Below are 26,347 nucleotides of genomic sequence, written 5' to 3'. Positions count from 1 at the left end.
GCTTATCTGCTTGTTCGTTGATTTTTTTGTTGTTATTTTTTGTTTCTTTTTGTCCTTTTTTTTGTGGATTTTTTTTTTTTTTTTTTTTTTTTTTTTGCGTTGGGAAGGTCCCCCCCACCTCAAGGGGTGCTTCCACCTCCTCCTTCCCACGCCGTTGCTGCCCCTTGCCCCCTTCCACCCTCCCCACCCTGCAGCCCACCCCGTCTCCTCCTGCCCCATTTTCAGCTCCTGGCGACGGCTTCATACCGGGGTGGTCCGGCGGTTGGCTGTGTTGGTGTGGATAGAGTCCTTGTTCTCTTTCTGGATACAGTTGTGAACCTGGAGGAAACTGTTATCCCTGTCGGAGTTGTAGGTGGCGGTGGGGGTGGTGGTTGCCTTCAGCGGGTCCCTGGTCAGGGTGTACATCGAGATCTCTGTTGATGGGAGGGTGTTGAACCCTTTGATCCCGACAGGAGAGGCATCCCTGGAGTGTGAAGGCTCGGTGGAGCGGGAGCTGGAGCGGCTGCGTCTCTGATAGCGGTACCGGTAGCTGGGGATGCGGGTGATGGCAGAGGACTGGAGGTAGTCCGTGGCACGAGCGTTGGCACGCAGCTGTTTGTGCCGGTCTATGAACATGTGGACGGCCAGCACTCCCACCATCTCGGCTATAATGAAGGACAGGGCCCCAAAGTAGAAGGACCAGCCGTAGGAGTAGCTGTTCTTCTTGGAGTCACTCTTGGAGGGGTCTCCAGCGTTGGCTGATATGTATACGATGATGCCAATTATATTACTCAGACCTGTCAGCCGACCAGTGGGGGAAGGAGACAGAGATGTCAGGATGGTGGTGGTGGGGGCTATGGGGTTGACCTTCTGCCCCTGGGAGATGGGGACAGGAGGGACCCCAGCCACCCATCCCCTCTCAGTAGACAGCTGTCCTTGGGAAACCTGGGCAAGACCCTCCTTGTGTGCCTGCTGCATCCCTGGACTGCACTCCTGCTGGTCCCCAAGACATGCCAGGTGCAGGGAAACCTTCTCCCTCCAGCAGCTCCCAAGCAGTAGGGAAGTCCCTGCCTGCGGGGTGCTGCTGCCCGCCAGGTGAGCAGGCAGGGTAGAGAGGCATCCTTGGGAGGCTGCTTTCAGCCCAAATAAGCCTCATCAGGGCCGGGAAACACACAAAACCATGCCCTTGAAGGATGCCCCAGTTGGGAAGCCACCCCACCCCCCTGGAGCCCATCTCCGGGGCATCAGGCCCTGTGCATCGCTTTACCTGCAGACACGAAGAAGATGCCGGCACTAAGGATGATGTTGTGTCGGGTTTTGTAGAACTCGCTGGCTGCAATGCAGAGTCCACCCATGAAAAGCAGAATCACACTCAGGATCGGGAAAATACTAGAGGCTCTAACAGCCCCTGCGGAGGAGAGAGGGAGAGGGGCAGAAAGAACAGTGCAGGTGTGAAAGAGCGGAAAAAGGGGCACGGAAACAGTGGCGGGGCAAGGGGACACGAGCATGTTTTGTGCGTGGAGGCGAAGGGGAGAGACAGAGGGCAACGTGCAGGGTGAGGGGTAATTCAAAGAGGGTTAAAGGCATTGGGGGATGGAGGAAAGGAGAGAGAAACAAAGTGTGTCAGAAAAAGAGAGCGATCCAAAGCGGCTGTCCCATTCCCTGGCCACTGCCACAAAACTGGTGGCCCGGTACAGGGAGGTGGAGAGGGCTTTGGGCCAGTGTCAGAGCTGGGAGCCTGCCCGTGCTGCCTGTTCCCCCTCATGCTGGTTTTTCCTTCGCTTTTGGGGGGACTACAGGCTGGACGGGGAGCCTCTGCACCATCCAGCTTCTCCTGCTGCGGGGTGCTGCCGCTCAAGCCCGCTCTTCAAAGAGCAGCAACCCAAATGCTTCCCGCAGAGCTGCTCAATCTTGAATCCTCTCGAAAGAGCACAAGCATCTCAAGGAGAATTTTTTTTTTAAGGGCTGCAAAGGAGTTCCTGGTACCACACACTGCTCTGCAGCTGCAGTAAGGATTGAGAAGTGAAAGTCCCAGCCCTGTTTGCCGAAACGTGGGGCTTATCCTAGTAATTAAACAACTGGGCTCCTTCCAGAGGGCAGTGATGGGTTTGGATGTGCCAGCTCCCACACATGCATGTTCTCCATCGATCGATATGGGAAGGGCTCAGCCAGCAGAGGGCAATGGCATAGATGCACATATATGCTCATACACACACACAAAACATACCCCAAAGCTTCTGGGGGACTCTCTCATATTCACATAGCGAAAGCCCAGGACTGTGTATATACACACCCACACACACATTCACCGATGTACACACTGTTCATGGGCAGTTCAGTGAGTACCAATGGTCTACCTGAGTTCACATTGCTGATACTTGTGATTTTAATTAGGAAGGCCTTCCCTCATCCCTCCCTGAGAGAAAATAAGCTGTTAAAGTTTGAAATGAAGCCTTGCTCAATGAAGAGATGTATCAGATGGGCTGATGCAATTCTGCTTGTAGAGCAAAGATCTGGAAGGGAGAATGAAAGATAGTCCCTCCTTGCCTGCAAGAATGAACTCTACTGAAGCAAGTGCAGGCCTTTTTCGTAAGTGAGCAGAGACCATGCTTCAAAGAGCCTGTTGGCATCAAGGTTCTACCAAGCACAAGCAATCAGCTCATTGAGGAGGTCCCTAGCCCACTGCCTGTGCATGGGGAATGCAAAAGGCAGGGAGAAAGCTGTCTTGCTTGCTTTCCAGTTATGCTTGGCTGTGTTTCGGGGAACAGGATAGCAATAATAACCATCTTAATAGCTTCTGGAAAGCAAGGCAGGATTTGACAATGCGAAGCTTAAATGGCCATAAGCAAACATCAAGCAGACATCCACTGTTCAGTGGGTTTCTAGAGGTATGGTCCGTCAGTCCCGCAGCCTGGCCCTGACCACACCAGTTTTATCTGGGTGTTAATTCTGAAATTCACATCTGTTGAGAGAAGACAAAATTGCCAGCTGACATGGAGAGCTGCAGGCATTATGTGATGAGGGAGGTCATCAGCCTCGCTCAGCCCCTGCCTTCTGCCACTCAGGATGACCATGCCAGCAAGACAGGGGCAGAATCTCAACTGGTATTCTTGGGTCAAGAGCCTTTGGTTTAAAGGCTCATGATGGTGTTCAGATGCTCTCTTGTATCATTTGTCTACTTTTTAATTCAAGTGTCTCCTCGCAAAGTAATGCAGGAATACTTCTGCTTCCTCTCCAACGAGGGGCATTTAGTTTCAAGAAGCCCGGGACACTTTATGTGGGTGGCTGGCAGAAATAAAGTCTGAGGCCTTCCAGCCAGGCCATGGACAGTTCCCCACAATCATCCTGGTCCCCTGAATGAGGCAATCACCTAGTTTGATAGTAATGAACAACTTCCTTGCTGTTCTTACCAGTACCTCCAGGCACTGCCTGTGCAGAGCACCCAGGGACTCCAGTTTGGCAGAAGTCCTGGGAAGAAGCTGTTCAGTGGGGTCCCTCGGTAGTCAGGTCTAAGACAGCAGAAATCCCACTTCACTCAGGAGTGACCCAAGTAGCCCTTTACTGGCTTGCCAAATCCTTCTTTGAACCTGGTTCTTTCTCAAAAAGGGCTCTGCCCTGGGGACACCCATCAAGTCCTGACACTTGGGCTGATTTTTATCTTCAGGTCTTGTTTCCTCTGAGGGAACAGACCCATCCTTCTTGAGATGTTCACCCGCTTCCCCCAACTCTTCTTTCTGAAGTGCAGCTGATGCTGCAAGCAACCTCCTCTCTCCCAAACAATTTTGAAAGAGCTGGTTTTTGCCCTCAGAGGCAGCCTGCATGGTTGCTGTGCCAAACCAGATCAAACCCCGGTCTTCAGCTCTGCCATTCAGGAGCCACGCAGTGATTAAGAGACCATGCTGCAGAAAGGCATCTGAAGGAAGCAATCTCCCTGGGTTATTTACAATTTACAGTGGATGAAGAACTGTTCGACAAACGAAAGGAAGCAGCATAAGATCTGCCTCTTTTCACATACAAATGAGCCTCACAGAGCCTAAATTATCTCTCTCATCTCTGCCGCAGGGCTGGGTCTCCACATCTGGCTTGGAGCATGCCCAAATGACAAGGAGCAATTCTGAAAGGCTCCCAGCCTTTGGAGATTTCTGATGCTTAACCTTGGGAGGTCAAAAGCTCTTATCTCAGATTTCTGAAGGGAGAAGATCTCTTCTCCTGATGTCAAAAAGCATCGGGTTTCTGGAGGGAGAGCAGGATAGCAAGGTGGAGACCTAGGAAGAGGAGTGATCTCTGTTCAGCTGTGTTACAGGAGGAGCAAGGTCCTGCTTCTGGGGCAGGTGGAAATGCTCCAGAAGTGATCAGGGGGCAACAGTAATCCCTTGTTATCAGGGAGGGCAACACATGATGTGGATCTGCCCTGCTGGCCAGGCTGCCTTCCCTGTCTCCATGCACAAAGCGATGTCCCCACACGTCCCAGAAGGTACTCAGAGCTCATGTTAGGTTTTCTTATGGAGATGCCAAGTTTCTTGGGTACAGCACTTTTCCTGGGGACTCTGAGTGAGCACCAGGTCTTTTCTTCAAAGGCCTCTGACTGTCCTTACTTCTGCTTCCTGTTACCACCACTAAATCAATAAAACAAGCAAAGATCAGATCTGCAGCCTCTGTAGGTAGGTGATGTTTAGGGAAAGGTGAAGAGAGAAATAGGTGCTCCTTGGACACAATCCAGCTAATTTCTTAAATCTGATGCAACTGGAATATCAGGTAAGGAAATATAAACTTCCTCTGCTTTAGGAGGACTTGGACACACTCGCACACGCTCACAGTGCCCCAGCTAGCCCCGTTCTGACCTTATGCCCAGTCAGCAGCTCTCCAATGGATTTATATCATAATTAATTTCCATTAATAAAAATGCCACTGGTTGTTATATGAGTTCAAAACTTGCACTGTCTCGTGGGCAAGGCCACAGGGAGGTGAGAGCGGAGCCAGTTTTGGAGGGTGGCGAGGTTCTGGGGTCACCTCCTCTGGCCTGTTGAGCCTCACAGGTCCCAGCATTTCCACCACCCTGCCCTCAAAAAAGCGAAAGGCACCCGATGCTAGAACCTATGAGCCATTGCAAGGAGAAGGGCCTGGAAACTTACGGAGGAAATATTCTGCTGTATCGGCTTCATAATCTGCATCCTCAGGGAAGTGATCGATTTGCTTACACAGACCTTTAAAATTCCCTAGGGAACAAGAGAAAAAAAAAAAAAAAGAACAAATGAGAACACCGAAACCTGCCTGGCAGGAACAGCTGCCCTCTGTGTCACCCTCTGTGCCTGCCCTGCTGTCCCCCCATGCAGCACACCTGCTCTGTTATGGATGCCCATTACATGCCCAGGTGCTCTACTCACACACTTGCACCTGTATCTCCCTCTAATTTCCACAGGAACGTGGGGATCACCATCTGGATCCAATCTGACGCCCACCTAGCCCAGCACCCCCTCACCAGCGGCTCTGGGTGGCACGTATGACTCCTGCTGCAGATGGACAGGAGAGCACTGCCCGCTTCTGAGGGAGGTGGGCTGGGAAGACGAGCCAGAGCCTGGGTCACGCTGTGAAGCACGAGAGTCGAGGTCACTTCCCTCAACATCGACCAGTGTAACTGTGGGCATTTGTGTTTCATGTGTTGTGGCCTCAGTAGATCCCAGGATACAGTGAGATGATCAAGTTTGGTGGAAAAGCATTTCTTTCTCTCAGCTGTGAATATGCTGCCTATTCATTTCACGGGCAGGATACATTCCATTGTTCTAGTGCAGCAGGAGAAGAACAAAAGCTCTTCAATCTACTTTCTCTGTATGACAGCTTAGTTTTGCATACCTTTGTCAAGTCTCCTCTTGTGTCCTCTCACAAACCACGGGTACAAGAAGCTTGGTGCAAGTGTGTGTATACAGCTCAGCAGCCAAACACCCTTTGCAGTGGGGGAGAAAACATCTTCTGCCGTAAGTAAGGGAAGATTTATTCCAAATGAATTCCAATGATCTTTCAGGTATTTGGGAATAGCTGGAAGAAGGACCAAATTCAAAGAATTCTCCCCAAGTTTCTTCTTGAGGCCAAGTCTTCTGGGAGGCAGTGCTGAGCAAATAGCTGTAGAAGGCTGGTAAGTGGGTTCCTCTAGGTCAGCCCCCAAGCTCAGCTCCTTCTGCATCCAGCTGGCTTGTGTCTGATGCTTCTGAGATGCCTTGATACTTTAACTACTAGTTCAAAGAACTTCTATGAAGAAGCTAGAGACAGCAGGGAGGAATGTGTGTGTGTGTGTTTGTGAGGTAAGTAATAGGAGAAGAAAGTGGGAACAAAGCCTCTCCACGTACCTCTGAAGTGTTATTCCTACACTGAAACTGTGGGTTGTTAAAGGAGGTTGTTAATCACCCATCCCAAATCCAGATACCTCATTGAAGAAGTGTCTGCTTCTCAGACATGCCTCTTCTGGAAGGAAAGCTTCATAGACAAGAAAATTCCCTTGCCACACTCCCACCCTGCTACTTGCCCATTTAAATACCTCTGAGGAAGGCAAATACAGAATGATGGGGGTCCTTTCCCTTGCTCGTCCCTGGCTGCCTGGGGCCATCTGCCCGTGACAGACAAGCAGTTCATCACCCTGGTCCTTTGGCTGCAGTCGCTGCTGCATGGGGAATGTGAACACTGCCACTCTCCAGGGCACTGGGGACGACTCAAGCCTCAGATTTCAGCTCCTCACCCAACAGATCCTGGATGCTGACTGCCTCCTGCCTGTACATGCTGGGGGAGTAGGCAGAGCCCCCCAGTTGGAACCAGCCAGAGACGGAAGAGGCTCTGCATCTGGAAACTCCCTCCCTCTGAGCCATCCTTTCCCTGATTTCACTCTTCTCCCTCTCCCCGACTCTATTTCTTGCTGTATTTGAGCTTGATTAATTTCAACGTGAAGAACCAAACTGCTTGGGAAAGATGCTGAATCTTGTGCAGGATGTCTTTTATATGGACTTGTGTGGCATAGCTTGTTAGAGGTTCAGGCACTTTGGCAGGATGAGCGGACATGCAGGCTCTTTGAAGATCTGCTGCTGGTGCTGAGTGTCCAGAAGGTGTTGCTGATCTGCCTCAGCAGGGTGCATGGCCATTGGGGTCTCCAGCCTTGGCTTGCTTAAAATGCTGAGGCATTGAGGGGCTGCCCTTCACCACAGGCTGATACACTGCGCCAGGTTGTTGATCCCCCTCCCTGGCTCAAGCCTTCCAGGGTTCAGGAGGGCAGGGTGGGCAGTGCTGACCTCACTTTAACCACTGCTTTGTCTGTGATCAGCACGGAGAGCTGTGACTCTGGATGCTATTTGCCTGTGCTACTGCACCCTCTCCTCCAATGCCTCCTAGCTGCTCTGAGCGACGGATGGGGAAAGGATGCAGAATTTAGGTCATTAATGCGGTAACTGGGAATATGAGAGAACAAGATTCAGTTTTTGCTCTGCCACAGGCATGCTGTTAAAATCACTTCTCTCTGTCTTAGAGTCTCACCCTGTAAAATGGGGGTGACAGCCCTCCTCTGCCTTGTGCCATACGGTGACGTGTTAAAGAGGGCATGGTGTGGGTGCGCTGGTGCCAGCAGCTGTGCAAGCACATGGAATAGGTGAGCGATGGATGGTGGCAGTTCAGAAGCCATCCCAGTGCAGGAAAGGCCTCAATGTCACACTTCTTGCTCCAAAGTCACTTGGCAATTCTCTGATGGACATCTGTGACCTGCTTAGATGGTGCGGCAGCCTCACTGGCACCTGTGCTGGTGGAAGCACTGTGGTCACAGTCTGGGAGGGGGATGGAACAGTTTAGCAGCACTGCTGGGGTCTGACACAACAGCCTTTTCCTGTATGGCATGTGTGGTTTTGCGGAGCCAGGGAGGGAAGAACCATGTGCCACCCTATAGCTAACACTTCTGAGTGCCTGAGCAAGGGCAAATAATCATTTGGGAGGGTGTGTAGGGCTCTGAGAGCCCCTCAAGGGAGTAAGAGTGGTGTCTTCTCTGTACTTGGTGTCCCTTTGCCCTTCCTGTTCTTCCTGACTTGAGCTATTAATATTTCATACTATGAACCCTGAAACAGGCAAGTGTTGAGCTCTCTGGGCTTCTCCTGCACGCTTCTCTGAAAAACAGAAGCCATGTGCTTCCACCTCCTCCCTGCAGCTCTCCCAGCGCAATTCGGGCTCTCCCCTCATCCTCTTTCTCATGCTCACCCACGAGATCTTCCTCCTGTTTCTCAGTCTCTTTTCATTCATCGCAGCCACCTCCCTCTCCCTGGTGTATTGGTGTGAGTATCCTTCGAGCAACCTGCTTTGGGATGTGCAGGCTGCAAAGGAGGTGGAAGGAGCTCTGATTTGTCCCAGGACAGAAAGGCTGGGCACTCCCAGGTCTGTGGAAAATCACAGAGCAGCCCCCAAACCCCCTGGGTATTACTGGGAGTCTTTAGATGAGATCCCCACCATTTGCTTCTTGTCTGCCCGAGCTTTGGAAAATGCAGTCTGAAGGAGCTAGGACTGGTGCAACAGGCACCCCTCCAGTGCCTGGACTGGGACAGAAGTTCCTCAGCCAGGGCATTAAGAGCAGAAACAACCTGCTGTACTGCCAGAAGGGACTGAATATCTAAGATGTGTGAAAATCAACATTAACTGCGCATTCAACCCTCAGAGAGACCTCCTTCGGTGCGGCCAGGTCATCCTTTGGGTACATGCTGTCTATCCAGGACAGCTGGCAGCCAGCTCTGCTGCAGTGAGAGTCAGACCAAGTTACCCCCAATGAGAATCTGGCTCAGTATTACTGGTGATACAATTTATTTTTGTGCTGCTTTGTGCAGCCCTGTCTCTTTCAGAAGTCCTGCTTGCCTGTGGAGTGCAATCCATTGCAAAATAGTAAGTTCCAAAGAATGAAAAGCTACTCCCTTCCTGCAGGGTAGGAACACTTTTAAATGATCAGGACTGTACATATGAAAACTGGGAGCCAGAGGCAGAGGAAAAGACGTCCAAAAGGAGAGAATCAGACAAAGAGGAATGAGAACAGAAAGACCTGTTTTCCCAGAATGATTTGTGATATTTCCATTTATGGAAAAAAGCAATCCACTGAAAGCTTTCCTTCAGTCTCACTCTCTAATTTAGCAGAGGTTTTGGCATGGTGGCTTCTGGAGAAATAAATAAAGGTGGCTGGATATAGTTATTTTCTCTAAAAGCTCAGAAAGATGGCTTGGTGTTGGCCAAGGATTCAGTACCTCTTTCTGCCACACGTTCCCTGTACCATTTTAGGCAAGTCACTTAACCTCTCTCTTCTTTCACTCAAAATCAGAATAACTGTATTTCCCTGCCTCAGGAAAATAGCCTGAGGATATATTTATATTAAAAATATGAAAGTGATCAGACACTGGAGTCATTTGGGCCAGATAATTCTCCCCATGCTCCAGTTCAAATGTAACGTGCTCATCTTCGATGTGACCTTCTCCCACATAAACATGAAGACTGTGCACATGTGAAAGACCTCCTAAATTCACACTTGTGATTCCCATCTTAGAAGTAATCCTCACTGCAGACTAAATATCTGCCCTCTACCCATTGAGATAAATGTAAGAAACCGTGCACAAAGGACAGGTAGTCAGACACAGACACAAACATTTTTTTCTGCTCCAGGACTCTGTTTCTGAGCACAGTCCACTTGGTACTAGCTGGTGAAGTGGGGCTCAGAGTCAGCCTCTGGGCTGGGAAGACAAATTCCGCAGCTACATGGCAATCTGTCACCGTGTCTTACTTACATGTATTGTCAAAGGGCTTCCAAACCAGGAGTGCAGGTTTGCTGGCCTTCTCAAAAATGACACCAGTGACACTGAGTCTCTCTGGGTTTTAATGCTCAATATGACATGAGTTCAAGAGGAAGGAGTGAGGTTTCATGAAGTGCAAAGGCAAGCATGGGAAATACCTTTTGACTACTCTCCATCCTTCCAAGAGTGAAGCTCTTGAGAGCATTCAGTATTTTGGGAGATTTGGAGCTGGTGAAAACCATGGTGGAAGGGAGCACAGACATCTGCTTTTACCCTCATGTTCCCAAAAGAAGGGGTAGCTTTTCAAAAGTGCTTGTCATCCCTCTTAGGAAATCTCTCCATAGATAGCACCTTACAAAAATCGGGCCATCTTTTCATGTGCCTCAATATGCACTTAAAGACCTTGGTTACAGGGTGTAAGGTTATATTTGCAAATGTAGCCACTGTGCTATGAGGGATAGTAATTTTGGGGCTTGAGCAAGTGGTGCTCTGACAGCTCTGACCCTGCACAGAGGCAGCGGATGCTGTGGTGGCAGCAATACTTTTTGACTCAAGTGGGTAATTTTAAAACCAAAGAGTCCACAGCTCTCCTTAGGGATAGAGGAACTCAGTGGGGCATCACATAGTGTCTGCGGGAGTGAGCCTGGGACCATAGCAGAGATCCCATGGCAACAAAGGACCATCAGAAATCTCACCATCTTCCCATCCAAATGCAATGCACCTGCTTTGATATCACCTTCTCCAACATAAACATCCAGCAGTGCATATGTTAAAAAAACCAAACAAAACCCTAGCAACATAACCAGTATATTGCATACATAATTCTCTCCTTAGGGAGAGGATAAAAGAACAAACCACATGTGACTGCTATCAAGCCCCATCACTTAATGTGCCACTGGAAATCATTCAGATATTGTGGTGAAGAAACCTGTAAAAGAACTGATACAAAATAGAAATTGATCTATGAAAGAATATCCCTCCTGCCTTCAAGGTAGAACCATTATACCAGCTCTTCTCACCTTATTATTAATAATAATGTTTATTACAGCTGTTCCCAAGGATCGAATGATAAAGGGAGTTTACTGAAGTAAAAATGGTACAAACACTGCTGTACAGACCATTGCTGCCTCGATGAGCATGAAGGAAAGGGTATATCACAGTGCATTAGCAATGACCAAAGCTACAGCAGTAAAATGGCCTGATAATACCAATTCTGATGAGATGAGTTTATTCAGGAGAGGGTTAATAAACAGAGGTTCAGACACAGATGTACAGGGGAGAAAAATGTGGGAGAAGCCAATGTGGGGTAGCACTGAGGAGGAGATGAGGTGGAAGGAGAGAGGTAGAGTGAACAGCCACTGAGCGCTGGCGAGAGAAGTCCCAGCCAAGCCAACACCAGGCTCCGGCTCTGCCTTTTTCAGCTCTTAACTCCTTGCTTGCTCTCCGCAGCCCTCTCCGGTGAAGTAGAGGGAGTTAAAGACAGAACAAGAAGACCCCATATGTGATATTTGGCTGCCCCCACGGGCATCCTGGGCGGTGTGGGAGCGCAGACGAGCCTTCTAAGTCCCGCCCGGTCCCTGCAGCGCTCCCCCCGCTGCCGCTGCGGCTGCGGCGGCCGGACCCTGCAGCTGCTCCAGCCCCGACCCTGCGGCCGCTCCAGCCCCAACCCTGCGGCTGCTCCAGCCCCGGCCGCTTCGCGTTTTCCCTCGGAAGCCGCAGCCTCTTCGCCTGCCCGCCCGGCTCCGCAACGCTGAGTAGCCCATAGACTCTGCCTCGGAGCTGGCTATAGCTCTTCCTTGTACGTGGGTGGAGATGCAGTGGCAGCAAAACCTATTATTAAGATTATATGAAGATTTCAATTTATAAACAACCTTCTTTTTTACAGGGTTGTAACTTTCAAAACAATCCTCGCTGTGGCTTGAATTTCCCCACGCTTTGTCACAGGCAGAGAGTGAGATTCGCTGGAAAAATCGGGCAAAGGTGCCTGCATGCATTTTGGTGCAAACACAAACCCAGCACGTTTGAGCTTTATAAGCTGAAACATTGCAAGTGACTGGTTTTCAGGGACTGCTAGACATCTGTTCAAGTTACAGATGAAAAACCTCAACACAGCAATAATAAAAATAATTCAAAAAATCCTTTTTGCATACATCCAGTACAAACATCTCCCCCAGTAAAAAATTGCCTCTATTTTCTAGACTTTGCTAGAATCAAACCTGAGCTGAATTTTTCTTGAAAATTCTATTAAACACAAAAAAGTAATAGGCTTATCTAAATAATCAAAAACTGTGGACAATTTTGCTCCTCCTAGTGTTGTATTTCTCACATTTCCTTGTTGTGTTGGCATTCTGGAATTGAAAATAGTTTTATATATATGTATATAATAAATGTGTGTTATGATTTTGTATATGTGTCAATGAAATAATTTTTTTCTAACTGATGTTTTCCAGTGTGATTCATTGAATGTGTAAAGCATTGGCAATATCTAATTTCTCAGTAGAGAGGTTAGAAACTATTTCTACAGTTGTTAGAATGGCTAGTGTCACTCTAGGTAGGAAAAATATCTGAACTTTATGGCATATGAGCCCTACTAGATAGTTTTCAAACTATATCAGATGAGTTGGTAAAAGCTGTTGCCTTTGCCTTGCAAGAAGATGCAGAACTGGTCTTATATGAGCTGGGAATCAGAAAAATAATTGAGAAAAGGGTTTGTAAACAGTTGTGCTCAGATATATTTTAGCATGATCTTGGGTTTTAAACCCCCGGAGCACAATTTAACTGCTGGAGGTGTTGGAGCTGCTGGAGTGGAAGGTGGAAAAGTGAAGGCAGAAGTTGATCAGGACACGGAGAGAAGTCCAAGCAAAACAGAACGGGCAAGCAAAATAAATCAAGATATTACAGGGGATTAAAAAAATAAATCTGGCAATTTGTAGGAAGAACATTTGTGTGTGTGTGTGTAATGAGTCAAATGTGACACTACAACTGTGAGCCAAGTGACAGGAAGGGTGATGCAATTATCTGCAGTGAGAGAGAAATTATGTTCATGAGGTGTGGGAGGAGAAGAGATGCTCCATAGCTACCGCAGGCAATTCCAATCCATGGCTGCACATCCAGATGTCAGTGGAAGGGAGATACTAATGGAAACATGGAGGGAATGGGGTGGATGGGATGAAGGGAGTGCATAAGAGTTGTTGCTGCTTCTTTTCTATTTTTTTTTTTTTTAATCACAGCAACAATATTGTAACTAGGACAGGTTTTGCATATAGGGTTACGGCATCAAACTCTCAGAAATCAAAGCATGTAAACAACATCCTAGCTGGATGAAGACATAGGGACTGCACTATCTGGAACTTGAACTCAAAGACCCAGAGCTCAGGTGGGTTAGTCTCTCCCCAGAAGTAAACAGAGGAAATTCACGTGCCGGAAGGTTTATCATTCAGCTCATCCTCTTGGGTTGCAATTTTCTTATTAGATATAACTGTATTGCTGTTCTGTGAACTTGCATCAGAAGACGGAGCCAGGCTCATTTTGTACAGTAAGTCATGTTTTGGGTCAGTAGTGAAGTTACCATGCCCAGGCATGGATTTACCAGGCAAGAAAAGAGGGAAAAACAGCCCTCCTTATGCTGTGAAAACTGGTCTATGCAGCCTGGAACACAGCCAACAGCTGTACAGTGCCTTGGTTCAGAAGTACCCTTACCCCAGTGGGAATTTGGGCTTGGCTATTCCCAAACTCCAAATCTGGAATCTTGCAGTTGTAATGCTGTGTTCACAAGTTGTTTGTTTGTTTGTTTTAAATGCAATTTCCTTAGTCATTTTTAAATTATGAAGGTGGAGAAAAGGCAGTTCAAATCTTTCATCTCCAGCTCTGCACTGCATTTGTCTTTGACATATCCAGCTGGGTCTGTAGGGAGACGCTGTCCTCAGTTAAACTGGTGTAAATCTAGTGTGACTCTGAGCTGCTCCTTCAGCAGATGTGGTCACAACCAAGAAAGGAATTAGGCTCGCAGCTGTTAATTAGCTTATGAAGTATGTGGTGTGCTTTAGGGTCCTTCAGGATGCAAAGCGCTCTATGAAAATTATTATTAGTTATTAATAATAAAAATACCCGAGAACCCCAGGGAAATAATCCAAAGAATGGAGCAAGTCAATGACAGAGGCAGATTTCAATCCATCCTCCCTCTTCTGTGCCACTTTAGCTCTCCTCTCCCGTCTCCTCCAAGGCTCAGACACACTGAGAGAGAGACCCCCATCATATGTGTTTAGCAATTTGGCAGTCTTGGCAAGTTTCCAGTGTTCTCCCACACAACATAATCATCCTGCAGTAGGAACTGTCAAATCTGTACCTAACTGACAGCCAGCAGTAGAAATTTTGGGGAACAGCAGGGCGTGGGAATTCCTCAGCTTGCTTCCCATAGGAAAACTGCAACCCTGCCTCGTGGTCTTCAGGGTCTTTTATATCATTGCCCTCACTGGCTCTGGGAAAAGGATAAGGTAGGTAGGCACCACCTGCTTTCTGTAACAATCTCTGGGTGAAAATTGGGTGTCCGGCTATGATTGCCTGAGTTGGGGTGAGCAGGTCCATTGGGGATGCACAACCTGCTTTGACTATTCCAGCCCAGCAGATGAGTACAAAGTTTATTTTAGGCAAGGAAATAGAACAAGGGAAAGGCTGGGTTTTCTCTAGCACTTTTTATACCCCAGGGAACCCAAAGCCCTTCATGCAACACTGAGAAAGATCCCCCAGCGTGGTGGCTCCGCAGACGAGCATGGCAGCCATTACGTGCTCACTGAGCTTGCACAGGCTTTGCCCTCGGAGAGTGGAGGCGACTTTACCCTGGCAGGGAATATTGGTTATCCCTCACTCTGTTCAGAAAGCATGCTGGGATTTTTGCTGTCCCTTCGGGCAGCCCACCAGAGATGTCCAGGAGGGAACTGGGCATAGGATTTCCTTGGCAGAAAGCCCTGCTGACTGCAGTGCTTCAGGATGAGCTGAAACGTGCAGGGCCATGTTCTCATGGAGCTTTTCTGCCTTGTGCCCTTTATGCCCTGAAATGCACCACCTACAACCAGAAAATGAAACCTCTGAGGAACAGGTCAGGACTTTTCTAATTCTGCAATTTCCTCTGGCAGTCTCTGTGTCTTGCCTTGCAGCACCGATGTTTTTGGGAGAAACCCAGCTCAGAGCAGCTCCTGAGCTGAATCAGGGCTACCCAGTGCTGTGCTCTGGGGAGCACCATGGGATGAAGTGAACATGAATATGCCAAACCCCTTTAGGATGCTCACCCCCAGTAAAACCACCTCTGAGCTGGTCCTCACTCACAAAATGATCTAAAGCCTCCCAAATGCTTCTTAAACAATAAAGAATAAGATACTGGAGGGAAGACAGGGCAGAAAGAGTGGAGGGCTGACCTGATGTACAGCAAGCCCCTTCTTGCCAGCAGCTGGGGAGGGAACCACTGGTGTCCCAGAAAGGGGAGGTCTCTGCCTTGGCAAGTCGCTGGGATGGGCACACCCCCCATCGCAACCCCTTCCCAGTCAGCCTGAACACTGAATCTAAATGTGGCTTAATGCTGTTTCTTGTATTTTCCAGCTATGCTGGGATTTGGGATTTGAAGAGTTGTGTGGGTTGCATGTATAGGACCTGAATACTTTCAGACTTCTGCTTCCATGGGATTATTTTGATGTGATTGCTGGCAGGGCAAATATCTGGAGTAACAACTGGACTGATCTGTGAAAGCTGTAGGAAAGCAGTGCCCTCTGTGCTAAAAGAGCTGGGACACAGAATTTGCTTTGTTACACACAAAAAAAGCCATCGTGCTTATTTTTGACGTGGGTCGCTGGAGTGCAGAAAGTGTTGGTAAACACAGTCTATATCCCACAGGGCTGAGCAGGGTAGCTGGCCCGTGTGAGTCTGATCAAATTGCGCTAGCACAGCTATGCTGCGGCAGCTCTCAGTGTCTCCAGATGAACTGCTGCTGTTCCAACTTGCTGCTTTACTCATAATCCACATCAAACATTAGGTGTTAAAGTAGATATTGTACAGATTTGATTTTAGGTCCCTTTTTATACAGCTGAGCAGAAAACAAATGCTGAGCCTTGAGAGTGCTGTTTGCTTTTAGAGGCTGCTATTAGAACATTAATAATTTTCTTATTGCTATTTCCACTGGGTTGCAGGTACCACAGTGATTTACAAGAAAACAAAGTGACTCGGCTTTCTCCTGAAGTGCTTACAACAAAAGTTAGACTTCAGCACAGCACTGGGCTTGTTTAGCAAGCAAACAGTGCCAGCAGGGTGTTCGGAAGAGGGAGGTTTATAGCAGCACAGTATCATGAGACATTTATGGTTGTGTGTGCATGTGTATGCCATTAATTTATGCTGGCTTTTAAAAAGAAAACCATGGAGGGGACAAGTGTGCTAGATTTAAGGATGATACCCACAAGAAAGGTGAGCAGGGGTCAGCAAGGGAAGGATTATTTGGAAAGGAGGAGCGTGAGACTACCCACGGCACAGCCAGAGAAGGCATATGGGGGAGCAAGTACTGCTGCTCAGTCATAATAACCCCTTTGAAGCTTGACTGCAAGCCGTGCTGCTGCACCAATATTTTTTCATCCATTGAGCCCGTTAATTTATTACAGAAGAGTCTGTAGGTGTGAGCTGTGTGCTAGGGCTAATCTCTGAAGAGTTTTCAGCTCCTTTACACATAACATTACTCTTGCGTCTTGGGGAGGAGGCTATTCATAATGGAATAAAATTTACTCGCAATACTAGACTAGGGAATATTATTTCTAATGTGATCTGGTCCAGTTACACTCAGTTAGAAACCTGAAAGGCTCTTTTCGGGGTTTTGAATCATGTCCAAGCCAGGTACCAAGCTATCTTCTGTGGCCAGGATTGTGTTACTTGGAGACATGCCCACCAGAACCTCTCACACCAAATCGTACCTCCCCACCTACCCCACATGGGGAGTAATGTACGTCTCAGAACTTAAACTTCCCTGCTTTAATGCCTGTAAACCAAGAGCTTGTCTCCTAAAGACTGCCAAAACCAAACTCCTTCCAGATTGCCTCACTTTTCCTTGGAAAGGTTACCAGTTCTCCACTGGAATCACTGGCCTGAAATTCCAGCCCCTTCCTCAGTTTCTAATTTAGTGCTACAGCTACAGCACCCTGTGAAGCAACAACAAATCTTGTCCTGCACCTTAGATCTTAACCTCATTATCTCACCTTCAAACTAGAGTTGCCAGTCAGGAAATGTACCCAGATCAAAGAATGTCAGCGTTTCAGTCTCAACTGTGTGTTTCTCTCCCCATGAGTAAACCCCACTTTTTATCCATGCTACAGCCACTGCTGAAAGTCTTTCTATCTTGAAGTTAGTCAGAGTTTTTCAGTGCAAATTTCTTAGAGGGATACAGAGACTTTGACCTGATCACCTGAATCACATATGAATAAGGTGAATACCTGAACTAATGGCATACTGACAATTTCAGTGCATCTAAATAATGGTTTTGATCTAAAAAAAAGCCTTTTAAACAGTCTTTGTCCCACCTCAGTGTAGTGCAGGAAGCTTTATCATTTCAGAATTTTGTGGGACAGGAAAATAATTCTCCATGTTTTTCCAGCCTGGTCTCTGCATCTACCTGTCTTCATGTCAACTACCTTGCACCTTACTTGATGTATGTTTCCAGATTCTCTTTGGGTCCGATAGCACAGCTGTGGCTGCTGAAGGCACAGCTGACCAGCTGTTCTTGGAGCACTGCTTGTCCACTTAACTCTACCCACAGTTTCCACATCTCAGTCTGTCAGTCTGTTTCTTCAAAACCAACCTCTGAGATACATTGTGCACCATCAACTTGTCCTCTTGGACCTCTTGATCAGGACAACCTTGGAAGGCTGTGGTCTTGGTTTTGCCAAGCCAATATTAAAGTAGTTTCAAACCCAAACATGAAATTCAGTCTGTGCATTAATCTCTGGTCCAAACTAGCTCTCTTGGAGCCACTTGTAGTGAACACCAAAATCAGTTTTGGTCAAGCTAGGACCAAAACCATGTGGATTTTCCTCTCACTTCCTCTGTGACATGACATAATAAACTCCCTGTGTAAATGCCTCTTCAGGGCTGCCCTCCATTCCTACTGAAGGGCTTCTCTTTTCATGCAGTGCGCTTCATGGTGTGCCACGGAACAGAATCAGTTAATACAGCAGAGCAGGAATGAATGACTTTGCCTAACCACCGGCATCCTGTAACAAGCCAGTCACTCGGAGATTCCCCTGCGGGGGGGAGCAGAGAGAGCATTTCTTGACTAGCTGGAAGCCCTGTGTACAGAATACCTGTGGAGGCTGGCAGGCAAAGTGAGTGAGCTGGGACTGGATGCCTTCCAAGCATCAGAGCAAAACTGAGGCTTTCGGTGGAGGATGCTAAATTTTGACAACGGGAAAGAAACATAGACAAAGGGTGAGTGGGAGGGGAAAGCCTTTCCCTGCTAATGCTGTCTGCTTGTAGCATTATGCATTATTATGTATTTCCATATGCCATCATGTGTACACAGTGTTTTGCTGGCAGCTAAAAAGGCAGAATCTTGCCCCCAGGATTTCACGGTACAAAGACCCCAGCCTTTGGGGCACTAGCAAGCGAGGATGCTTAGCTCCTCAGAAGAGGCTCTGGGCAGCTGTTAGGCAGCAACTACAAAGCCTGAATCCTGCTTCTGGTGAGGTCAGTGGGAAAACTGTGGGGACAAGATTAGGTCTGAGACGTGCCGGCTGGAATGAGGGACAGAAGTGCCTGAGAAAGGTCACAAGCTGAGCTATGGCATGTTCATGTCTTCTTTGCTCCTGGCTTTGGCTGGATATCTCTGAATCATTCCTCATTCTAAAGATGTAATATAGTAAACAAAGTTAATAGTCAGAAGGGGCAAAGCTTGCCAAGGGCATAGGAGAAGTGGAAGTCATTAAGGCAGGGAGACTAGCTGCAGTAAATGAGTCCTGCAGGCAAGCAGGAGGGAGGGGATAAGGTTGTGTGGTGAAAGGCGGTGAGATGGCAGCAGGGGAGAAGGAGCAGAGTCATGGCTGCGTGGGAGATGGAGGGAGGCTGGGAAGGGGGAGATGTGCTGAATGAGCATTGGGCCGGGTGGGAGAGGAAGGAGAGATCCAGCTCCGACAGAGCCACGTGAGACCTGGTAGATTAAATGAGGAGCTGAACTTTGATGTAGAAGGAGACTGGAAGTCGGCATGGGGATTCGAGAAGAGAAAGTGACACAAGTGGAACAGCAGGTAAGGAAAAGATAATGTAGCTGCTGCACGCTGTGTGTTTTAGTGTGAATATTAAGCCTCCCCTATAGGCCTGCTGGGCCTCTCCGGCTCTGAAAATTGAGTGGGTTTATGCTTCCTGATGTGGTCTAAACAGCATTGTCTCTATATTGGTTTTGCCTAATCAATCAGCCACATGGCAGGAACGTTACTTTGTGAGTGAAGTGGGTTGAAGGGAAAGGGCTGCCCTTGAGGGGTGGGATGGGGTCCCTTACAGCAGAAGAACAGCATGGCACCGAGGGGATGGGGATCTCCCATCCTGGCCCACAGAGCATTACTATGGAGAGGAAAGCAGTGGGATGTCCTCCAACATCAAGACCTCGCCAAAAGATGACCAAGGGGATAATCCCAGCAGTAGAGTATTTCCCACACTCTGCAGGTTCCCAAAGAGATCAATACCGCTGACTCTTTTGTTTCTTGCAGCTCCCCTGGATCGTGTCCTACCAAGGGTAGTTCCTGCAGGACAGAACTGTCAGCATGAGCAAGAAACATTCCTGTTCCTGTGGCTCCCTCCTGGGAGAAGCTGCATCTCCCATCTCTGATGCTCTGAGTAGATCTCATGTCTTCTTTTTTTTGAACAGCTTATCTCTCCTTTTACTCCTGAAGCAATATTCTGCATGTGACTTTCTTCTGATTTTTTACCTCCTGTGATCTTTCAGACTTCTTACAGTCTTTGCTATATTAGGCCAGCTGTGGTGACTCTTTCCTCATGCTGCCCCTTCCCTTTTCTTCTCCTTCCTTACCAGCTATTGGCATGCAGTTTCTCACCTTCAGCTTCCTCATTTCTCAGATTCTGTCTTAACAAGCCAAACTTTTCCATCCCTACCCACTGCTGCCTTGCTTGATTTGCACCAATTCCTGTTCTCTCTGCATCTCAGAACTACACTAAGCTGATTCCCTTCAAGCATTCTTCCCATATGCTTTTCAGTGCTCATCTGCAGTTTGACTGGCTCCCTCCTTTCTTCTTTCAGTCCATTATGGCAATACCTGCAGTGCTGAGTTAATCTCCATTTCTGTCCAACACAGTCTGCAATAAAATCCAAAACCAAACCAAACCAGAATCCATGCAAGATCTTCTTCATGATACTTTTTCCAGTCTCTGATTTTCAATCAGTTAGGAAATACCTTCATAAACAACAGTACGAATACCTCATCCATGTCCAGCAGGAGACTTAGGGCAGTTTATTAGTCTCTGTTTCTACTTCTCCTTTGTTCCTCAAGCCACTCTTAGCCCTTCCTCCCTATTTCTCTCACATTGGTATTCTGCCCAGAAAACCCATGTTGTTCTCACCTCCTATCCCTTTTCCAGAAAAGTACAATATACTTTTTTCAATCACAGATTGCCATGATTTGTCCCACTTAGACTTAGCACCACCCTTTCCTGAGCCTTTCTCATGCCTCTCCTCCTACTCTCTTTGCAGCCCTGGAAACATCTGACATAATTCAGTCGCTCAGCAAAACAACTACTTCTCTTGACCCTGGTACCTCTCATCATTCAGGCCTACCTCCTTACTCTGGCTTTTTACTTTACTCCTGTTTCCAGTAATTCCTCAGCTCCCGGTACTCCGCTCAGCTCTTTGAAAATAAGCCATTATCTGCTGTGTCCTCAGGCTCCTCCATCGGCACCGCTGTTCCATTTAACAAGCACCCAGAGCCTCCTTATTCTTCATAGAGCGCTTAAGAGAGTCACTCCCTCTTATCTCTCCTACATGACTGTCCTCGTCCATTTTCGCTGTAGGTTCATGCAGACCATAGTGCAGGAATCTAATGATGTCCTTTCTGCTAATGATATCTGGTCCTATTCCTTTTTTACATTGCGGCAGCCTCATGAAATGGTTGCCCACTCCACTCATCCTGGGGTATTCATTGTGATGAAGGTACTCTGTTTTCTTTGCAACTGCTCAACTTTCAAGCAGTTCTTCGGACAGGAGTGCCTCTTCTGTGCTGGCATCCATTCTCCAGGGGTAAACGATCCTTTAAATAATTTTCTAATAAAAACTAGAATAATACTTAACATTCATACCACTTTTCATCCATAGACGTCAATCCGTTTTGCAGAATCAGTAAGCATCATTTTCTCCATTGTAGAGATGGAAAAGCTGAGTCACAGAGATACTAGGGCCAATATTTTCAAGAGTTCATTCATTTTATGCATCTTCATTTCTGGGAACCCAGTCTTAAATAACTTAACCTAATTGCTTTACCGTAGGACTTGAAAGGGAGCAGAAGGTCTTCAGCACCTTTGAACAATATGGAATAGAACAGTGGGTGCAAAATATCTCAGATGGGGCACTGACAAATAAATACCTGTGAAAATGTGGTTGTATACCATCTGATCAAGACCACACCGAGTTCAGTTACTCGTGGCATCAAGAGCCAGAGACCTCCATTCACGAGGATACTGCTGCATCAGGGTTTTCTTTCTGCCTTAAGTGGTGGAGAGATGTGATAGCGCAAAGCATCAGCATATTTTAGAAGTTCAAACTGTGACATATCCTTACTTCCCAGCTGTTTTTTCCTGTGAGAAAGGGAAAAAACAACCCTGCCCTAAAAGAACCAGTGTTCTGGCATCTAGGCATGAAAATAAAATGGTGGAAACTGGTTCAAAATTATTCTCACTCAGCGAAGGTTTTATCCTGGTTTTCCTATATTGTAGATGAGTTAATTAATTATTTGGCTCCTCTAATTGCCTCTTCTCTTTCTCTCCTTCTGACTAGTCATCTCATCTCAGATCTAAGCAACCTTTTCCGCTGAGACTAGAAAGTGTGTTCCTGCAGAGTGTCAGCTTCAACAAACTGACATTCACAGGCAAAAAATGTGTTCCAGTAAGAAATTCCTATGAGCTCTACCAGCCACTTTAATGTCAATAGTACTCAAATGCACATACTTTTTGTAACTGCATTGGCTCTTCCCTGTTTACCTGCAGCCTCTCTTGCCTCAGAAAACTTCTGAATTTCGATCAGCTTTTCCCACCTAACTCCTTCACAAATAGAACAGTTCCTCTTAATCTAAAATGTTTCAAATAATCTGTATTTCTTCCCTATCCTTCTTTGAAACCTGTTCTGCATATGTTGGGCATAACCTGGGCATTTTTGTGAATTTTGAACACATCTTGTCTACCTAGGCATGTCACAACAGCAAATCTACCAGTCATTATGTCTACAGCACAGTCTGACCTTTCAAACATTCTTACTCAGGGCTTTTCCAAATATGTGCGCACAACTAAACACAACTGGTGTCACATCTTTGCCTGTTCATTTCAAACTCTTGGTTTCCCATTCATTTTAAAGCAAATTTTCAAATTTCTCTCCATTTTCCAAGCTGATTTGCTCCAGTTTGTGCCAGTACTCTCATTTCTCTGCTAGCACCAGCTTTCTCAGTGTCCTACAGCTCCAGCTGTCGACATATATTTTTCCAGTATTTCTTCCTTGGCTTCCATCTCTCTGCTTTTTGAAACTTCTCTCTCTTTCCCCTCTCTCTTGATTTTGATTGATCTCAGATTTGTTGTCAATTGTTCTTTAAAACTTCAGTCTTCTATTTTTCCACTGTGAACCTAGGCCAGCCTACATTTTTCCAGCACACAGTACAAATGTTACAAAAGATGGGATTGAGAAGCCATGTAAAAGTACAATTCCATGCATGATCAACAGAAACCCCTGCTCTGTTTTGAAGTGCCTGAGAGATATTCACTCCTTCAAAACTATTAACCTTCGTTCCCATCTGTTTTCAAATATTTCTTGGAGGAAAATAATAATTACCCTTAATTTGTTTGTTCATTGACATTTTTTGACAACACAAGGGCAATTCAACCTCTGATTTGTTTGCTAATCCATTTCTGCCAGCATTGCTTAAAGTACATGAGATGTGAAATTCAGTTCTTTTCTGACTGGACACATATACAAAATCACTTTTATCCTATGCCATCAGCTGGAAATGGAAAATGTTTTCATTTCCATTGTCCGCGCCCCCCCCCCCCCCCGCCACGCCAAAGGAAGAACATATCAAAGATATGCCCAGAGAAACAGATACTTCTGCAATTCTTGTCATTGTGTGTAAATTCTAAGTTTCCCTCAGACTAAAAATTTCCAGTAGCAATTTGGTAGTAGCTTTAACTCATTAATAGTAGTGCCTCATCAGAGTGAATACTTTTTGATTATAGATTCAATATTTGCTTTTACAAACGTGTTCACATAAACGTTGCCATTTGAGTGAAAATCCGTGCCAATAAATATGTTGCTGGGACAGTCACAGAAGGCAGACAAATGGAGTGGGAACACAATTGAAGCAAATTTGTTTAAAGTAAACTGAATGAACACACACAAATATTTTATGTGCTATTTACTAAAATGTATCTCCTTGCCCACCTGATAACCACCATGTAATTTTTGCAACGTAAGCTACAACATCCTGACAACAAGCACATCAGAGCGTAACTTGTCCCTTCAAATGGTAGGAGTTCACCAATGATGTGAGACATGGCATGCCGACTTTTGATTAAAAGGTTAGTCCTAGAGGCTACTCCAAAATTCAGGTCACGTAGATACACTGTTCATTACAAGTGCATGTATACATTTGGTCCTGGTTTGACTGCAACTGCAGAATAGCTCCTTGATGAAATAAGCTATTTAACAAAGAAAATGTGACTGAAGAATCAATACTTAAGGATAATGATAGGTAGAGAGTATGAATTGCTACCTGCTCCTGGTGGAAATATATCAGCTTTCTCAATTACTGGTCTGCCTGGCTATGTTTCTTTTCTTGGCTGCTCCAGGAACTCTACTATTGGAGTACAGGGTAGTCTTACAGGTGCTATCAGGAGCACCACATCACTATCCTGTTTATTGGGCAGCAAGGGACAAGTGCGGGGAGTCCAGCGGTAGTTAAGATAGTTTAAGTTGTGTGAGTTATGTGCTGGTGGAACAGAGAAAATGACACATTGCAGTAGCTCACACTGCCTCCAATTCACTCAGCTCAAGCTGTGAATGCAGCCAAATGTATAAGGTTTGCTGGCATTTTTATTAGTTACAAAATTCTGTCTTCTCCATTGGAGCCAGTAGAAATGGCTCTTGTAGCTTGCTGGATGAAAGGCCTTTGCTCCTGAATGGAGAAGTCCTGGAATTAAATCGCAGACATTGTGTACAGTGAAATGGCTGCGATGCAAAGTAATGTCTGCAGGTAAATAAAGTTGGTATTGGCGACTTATATTGCAAACATTGGATGAACTGTTTAAAAGAGAGAAGACAGAGATGACAGTGTCACATCTAGCTCTGGATCAATCATGTTACTACACCATTACATGCCTAACATATAGATTATAAGCCAACTATAAAACTGATAAGCAGCCCTGGGAATCACACATGTTTCAAAACCAACAAAACACCAAGTGCTCATCTACTATATGTAGCTCAGTGACACACTATGCCGCAGGGTGTACTAGTGAATACAAGCAAGCAAATTTGGGACTGTTTGCAAACTCTTTTGACTGGGTTCCTCTGGCTGAACAGCATTAGGTTTGGAGTACAGTACCTCTAACATAGCCCCATTTCCTAGTTGTCCTGGGCAATCAGCTCCAGGAAAGAGGGATTAACGCATACATGTGCGTGCAAGGAATTACAGGAGGTGACAGTAAAGAAGAGATGCCTGCGACCAATGCAGCCACCACTACAGCAAAGGGAGAAGCTTCTGACCATACTAGAGGCCCAAGCTGTTACCTGGGATCTGCACAAAGCTGTTTGCACCCCATGGCCAGTGTCTCTGGAGCATTGGTGTGTGGCATCACCCAGAGGTGCAGCCTCTCCCGGGAGCCCAGAGTTTGGGAAGGCTCCTCTGGCTGAAGGTTTGACTGCCCTGACTGAGCTGGATCCAACAGGCCAGCATAAAGCCTTTATTGTGTGTTTGTCTAACATGTATCACAGTAGGAGAGCTGAAAGCCTTTTGTTGTGTGTTTATCTAACATGTATCACAGTAGGAGATGCTGCTTTATGAAATAGTTACTGTTTCTAATTACAACCCACGGTTTTCCAGAATGGTGGCACTGGCTGACAGACGTTCACGTGGTCTCAGATTGCCTTTTACTGTGTTTCTCATCCTCTCATTTGTCCAATAGACCATTGAACTATTGAGCAGCCCTGGCTGGCACAGTTTTGCAACTCTGAGACCTACAGCAGTAGATCCTCAGCACATGAGGACTATGATCCCTTTGCACATTTAGGAAAGAAAAGAAAAAGCAGCTTTTAACTGAAACAGCTAAATTGCTTGGTGTTGCGATTAAAACTTTCCTGTCATGATGAGAGTGCATGATGAGAGTAGTATATTCCCTGAGCTGCTGTAAAATTTCCTGAACAAGGAGGCAAATAGGATTTCAGAGGAATATTTTTCTCTGACAGGGTATTTGACCTCAGTGCAGGAATCCAAATCTAGGAGCATCCATGATGACCAGAGACAACTTCACTGGGTTCATACACCCATTCTTACTCCCAGGACTCTGAGGATGGCCCAAATGGGTTGTAGATGCAGTGATTTCTCCAGCCTAACCCTTTATCAACAGAAAGGTGTAAGAAGTTCCTGTTACATGCACAGAAGCCTGTGAGAGATCATTCACAAAGAGGAGTCCACTCATGTCTGGGATAGAGAGGAGCCCCAAGTGCATCTGACTGCAGGGACTAGAAACAGGGTGTGTGGGATTTCCCTTACTGGTACAAACAGGCACCAGATGCGTTCCTACAAGTTCGCAGCCTCCAATGTGCACACAAGTGAGGTCCTAAGGAACTTGATACTGCAGATTAAATTTTCTTACATCTCTTACTCTCTGGCTACTCTCTAGTTATTGTGATAAGGTAGATGAAGCACTGCTTTCTCTCTACTTGTGTGCACCACCTAGGAAAAGTCATACAAGGTGTTTCCTTTGGTTTTCTTACAAGTATATGGCTCAAGCAGAGCTTACAGCTTGTATTGATTTGAGATCTAAGACAGGCTGTTTTCAGTTCTTGATCAGTACCTACTGAGGACTGCTAGAGTGAGGTACTGGGATAAGTTTCAAAGATGTTATGCACAAACCACCAAGACCAAAATATTAATTTTTAAAAAGCCATATGCCTCTGAAAGTTCAGGCACGGCTGTTCTTCAGTAATATACCACAGTCATTTGAAGTTCTGTTGGGATATGATATCAAACCCAGCCCTGGCTGGATAAAGCCGTGAGCAAACTGGCCTGTCCTCATAGCTGACCCTGCTTTGAGCAGTAGTTTGGACTAGAGACTTTGTGAGGCCCCTTCCCACCTGA

The 26,347-nt window shown here is 46.6% G+C and overlaps 1 protein-coding gene across 3 annotated transcripts in view; it reads right to left on the bottom strand.

The window, feature by feature from the left end:
* Positions 1-192: 192 nt before the first annotated feature.
* The window catches only part of CACNG2 (calcium voltage-gated channel auxiliary subunit gamma 2), a 51,670-nt gene continuing 25,515 nt past the window's right edge, over positions 193-26,347 (bottom strand). For 2 of the 3 annotated variants that reach the window (XM_065845731.2, XM_065845740.2), the window contains 3 exons: positions 5,112-5,195; positions 1,247-1,387; positions 193-776 (listed from right to left, as the gene is read on the bottom strand). In XM_065845731.2, coding sequence (XP_065701803.1) covers positions 241-776; positions 1,247-1,387; positions 5,112-5,195 — 761 coding nt within the window. In that variant the 3' untranslated portion in view covers positions 193-240. The remainder of the gene's footprint in view (positions 777-1,246; positions 1,388-5,111; positions 5,196-26,347) is intronic. The other variant, XM_071802215.1, reaches the window with a different exon arrangement.

Source organism: Patagioenas fasciata, chromosome 1 (genome assembly GCF_037038585.1).
Source record: "Patagioenas fasciata isolate bPatFas1 chromosome 1, bPatFas1.hap1, whole genome shotgun sequence".
Classification (NCBI taxonomy): Eukaryota; Metazoa; Chordata; class Aves; order Columbiformes; family Columbidae; genus Patagioenas; species Patagioenas fasciata.
Note: the sequence above shows the minus strand (reverse complement) of the source record. Positions and strands in the feature narration are given on the sequence as shown.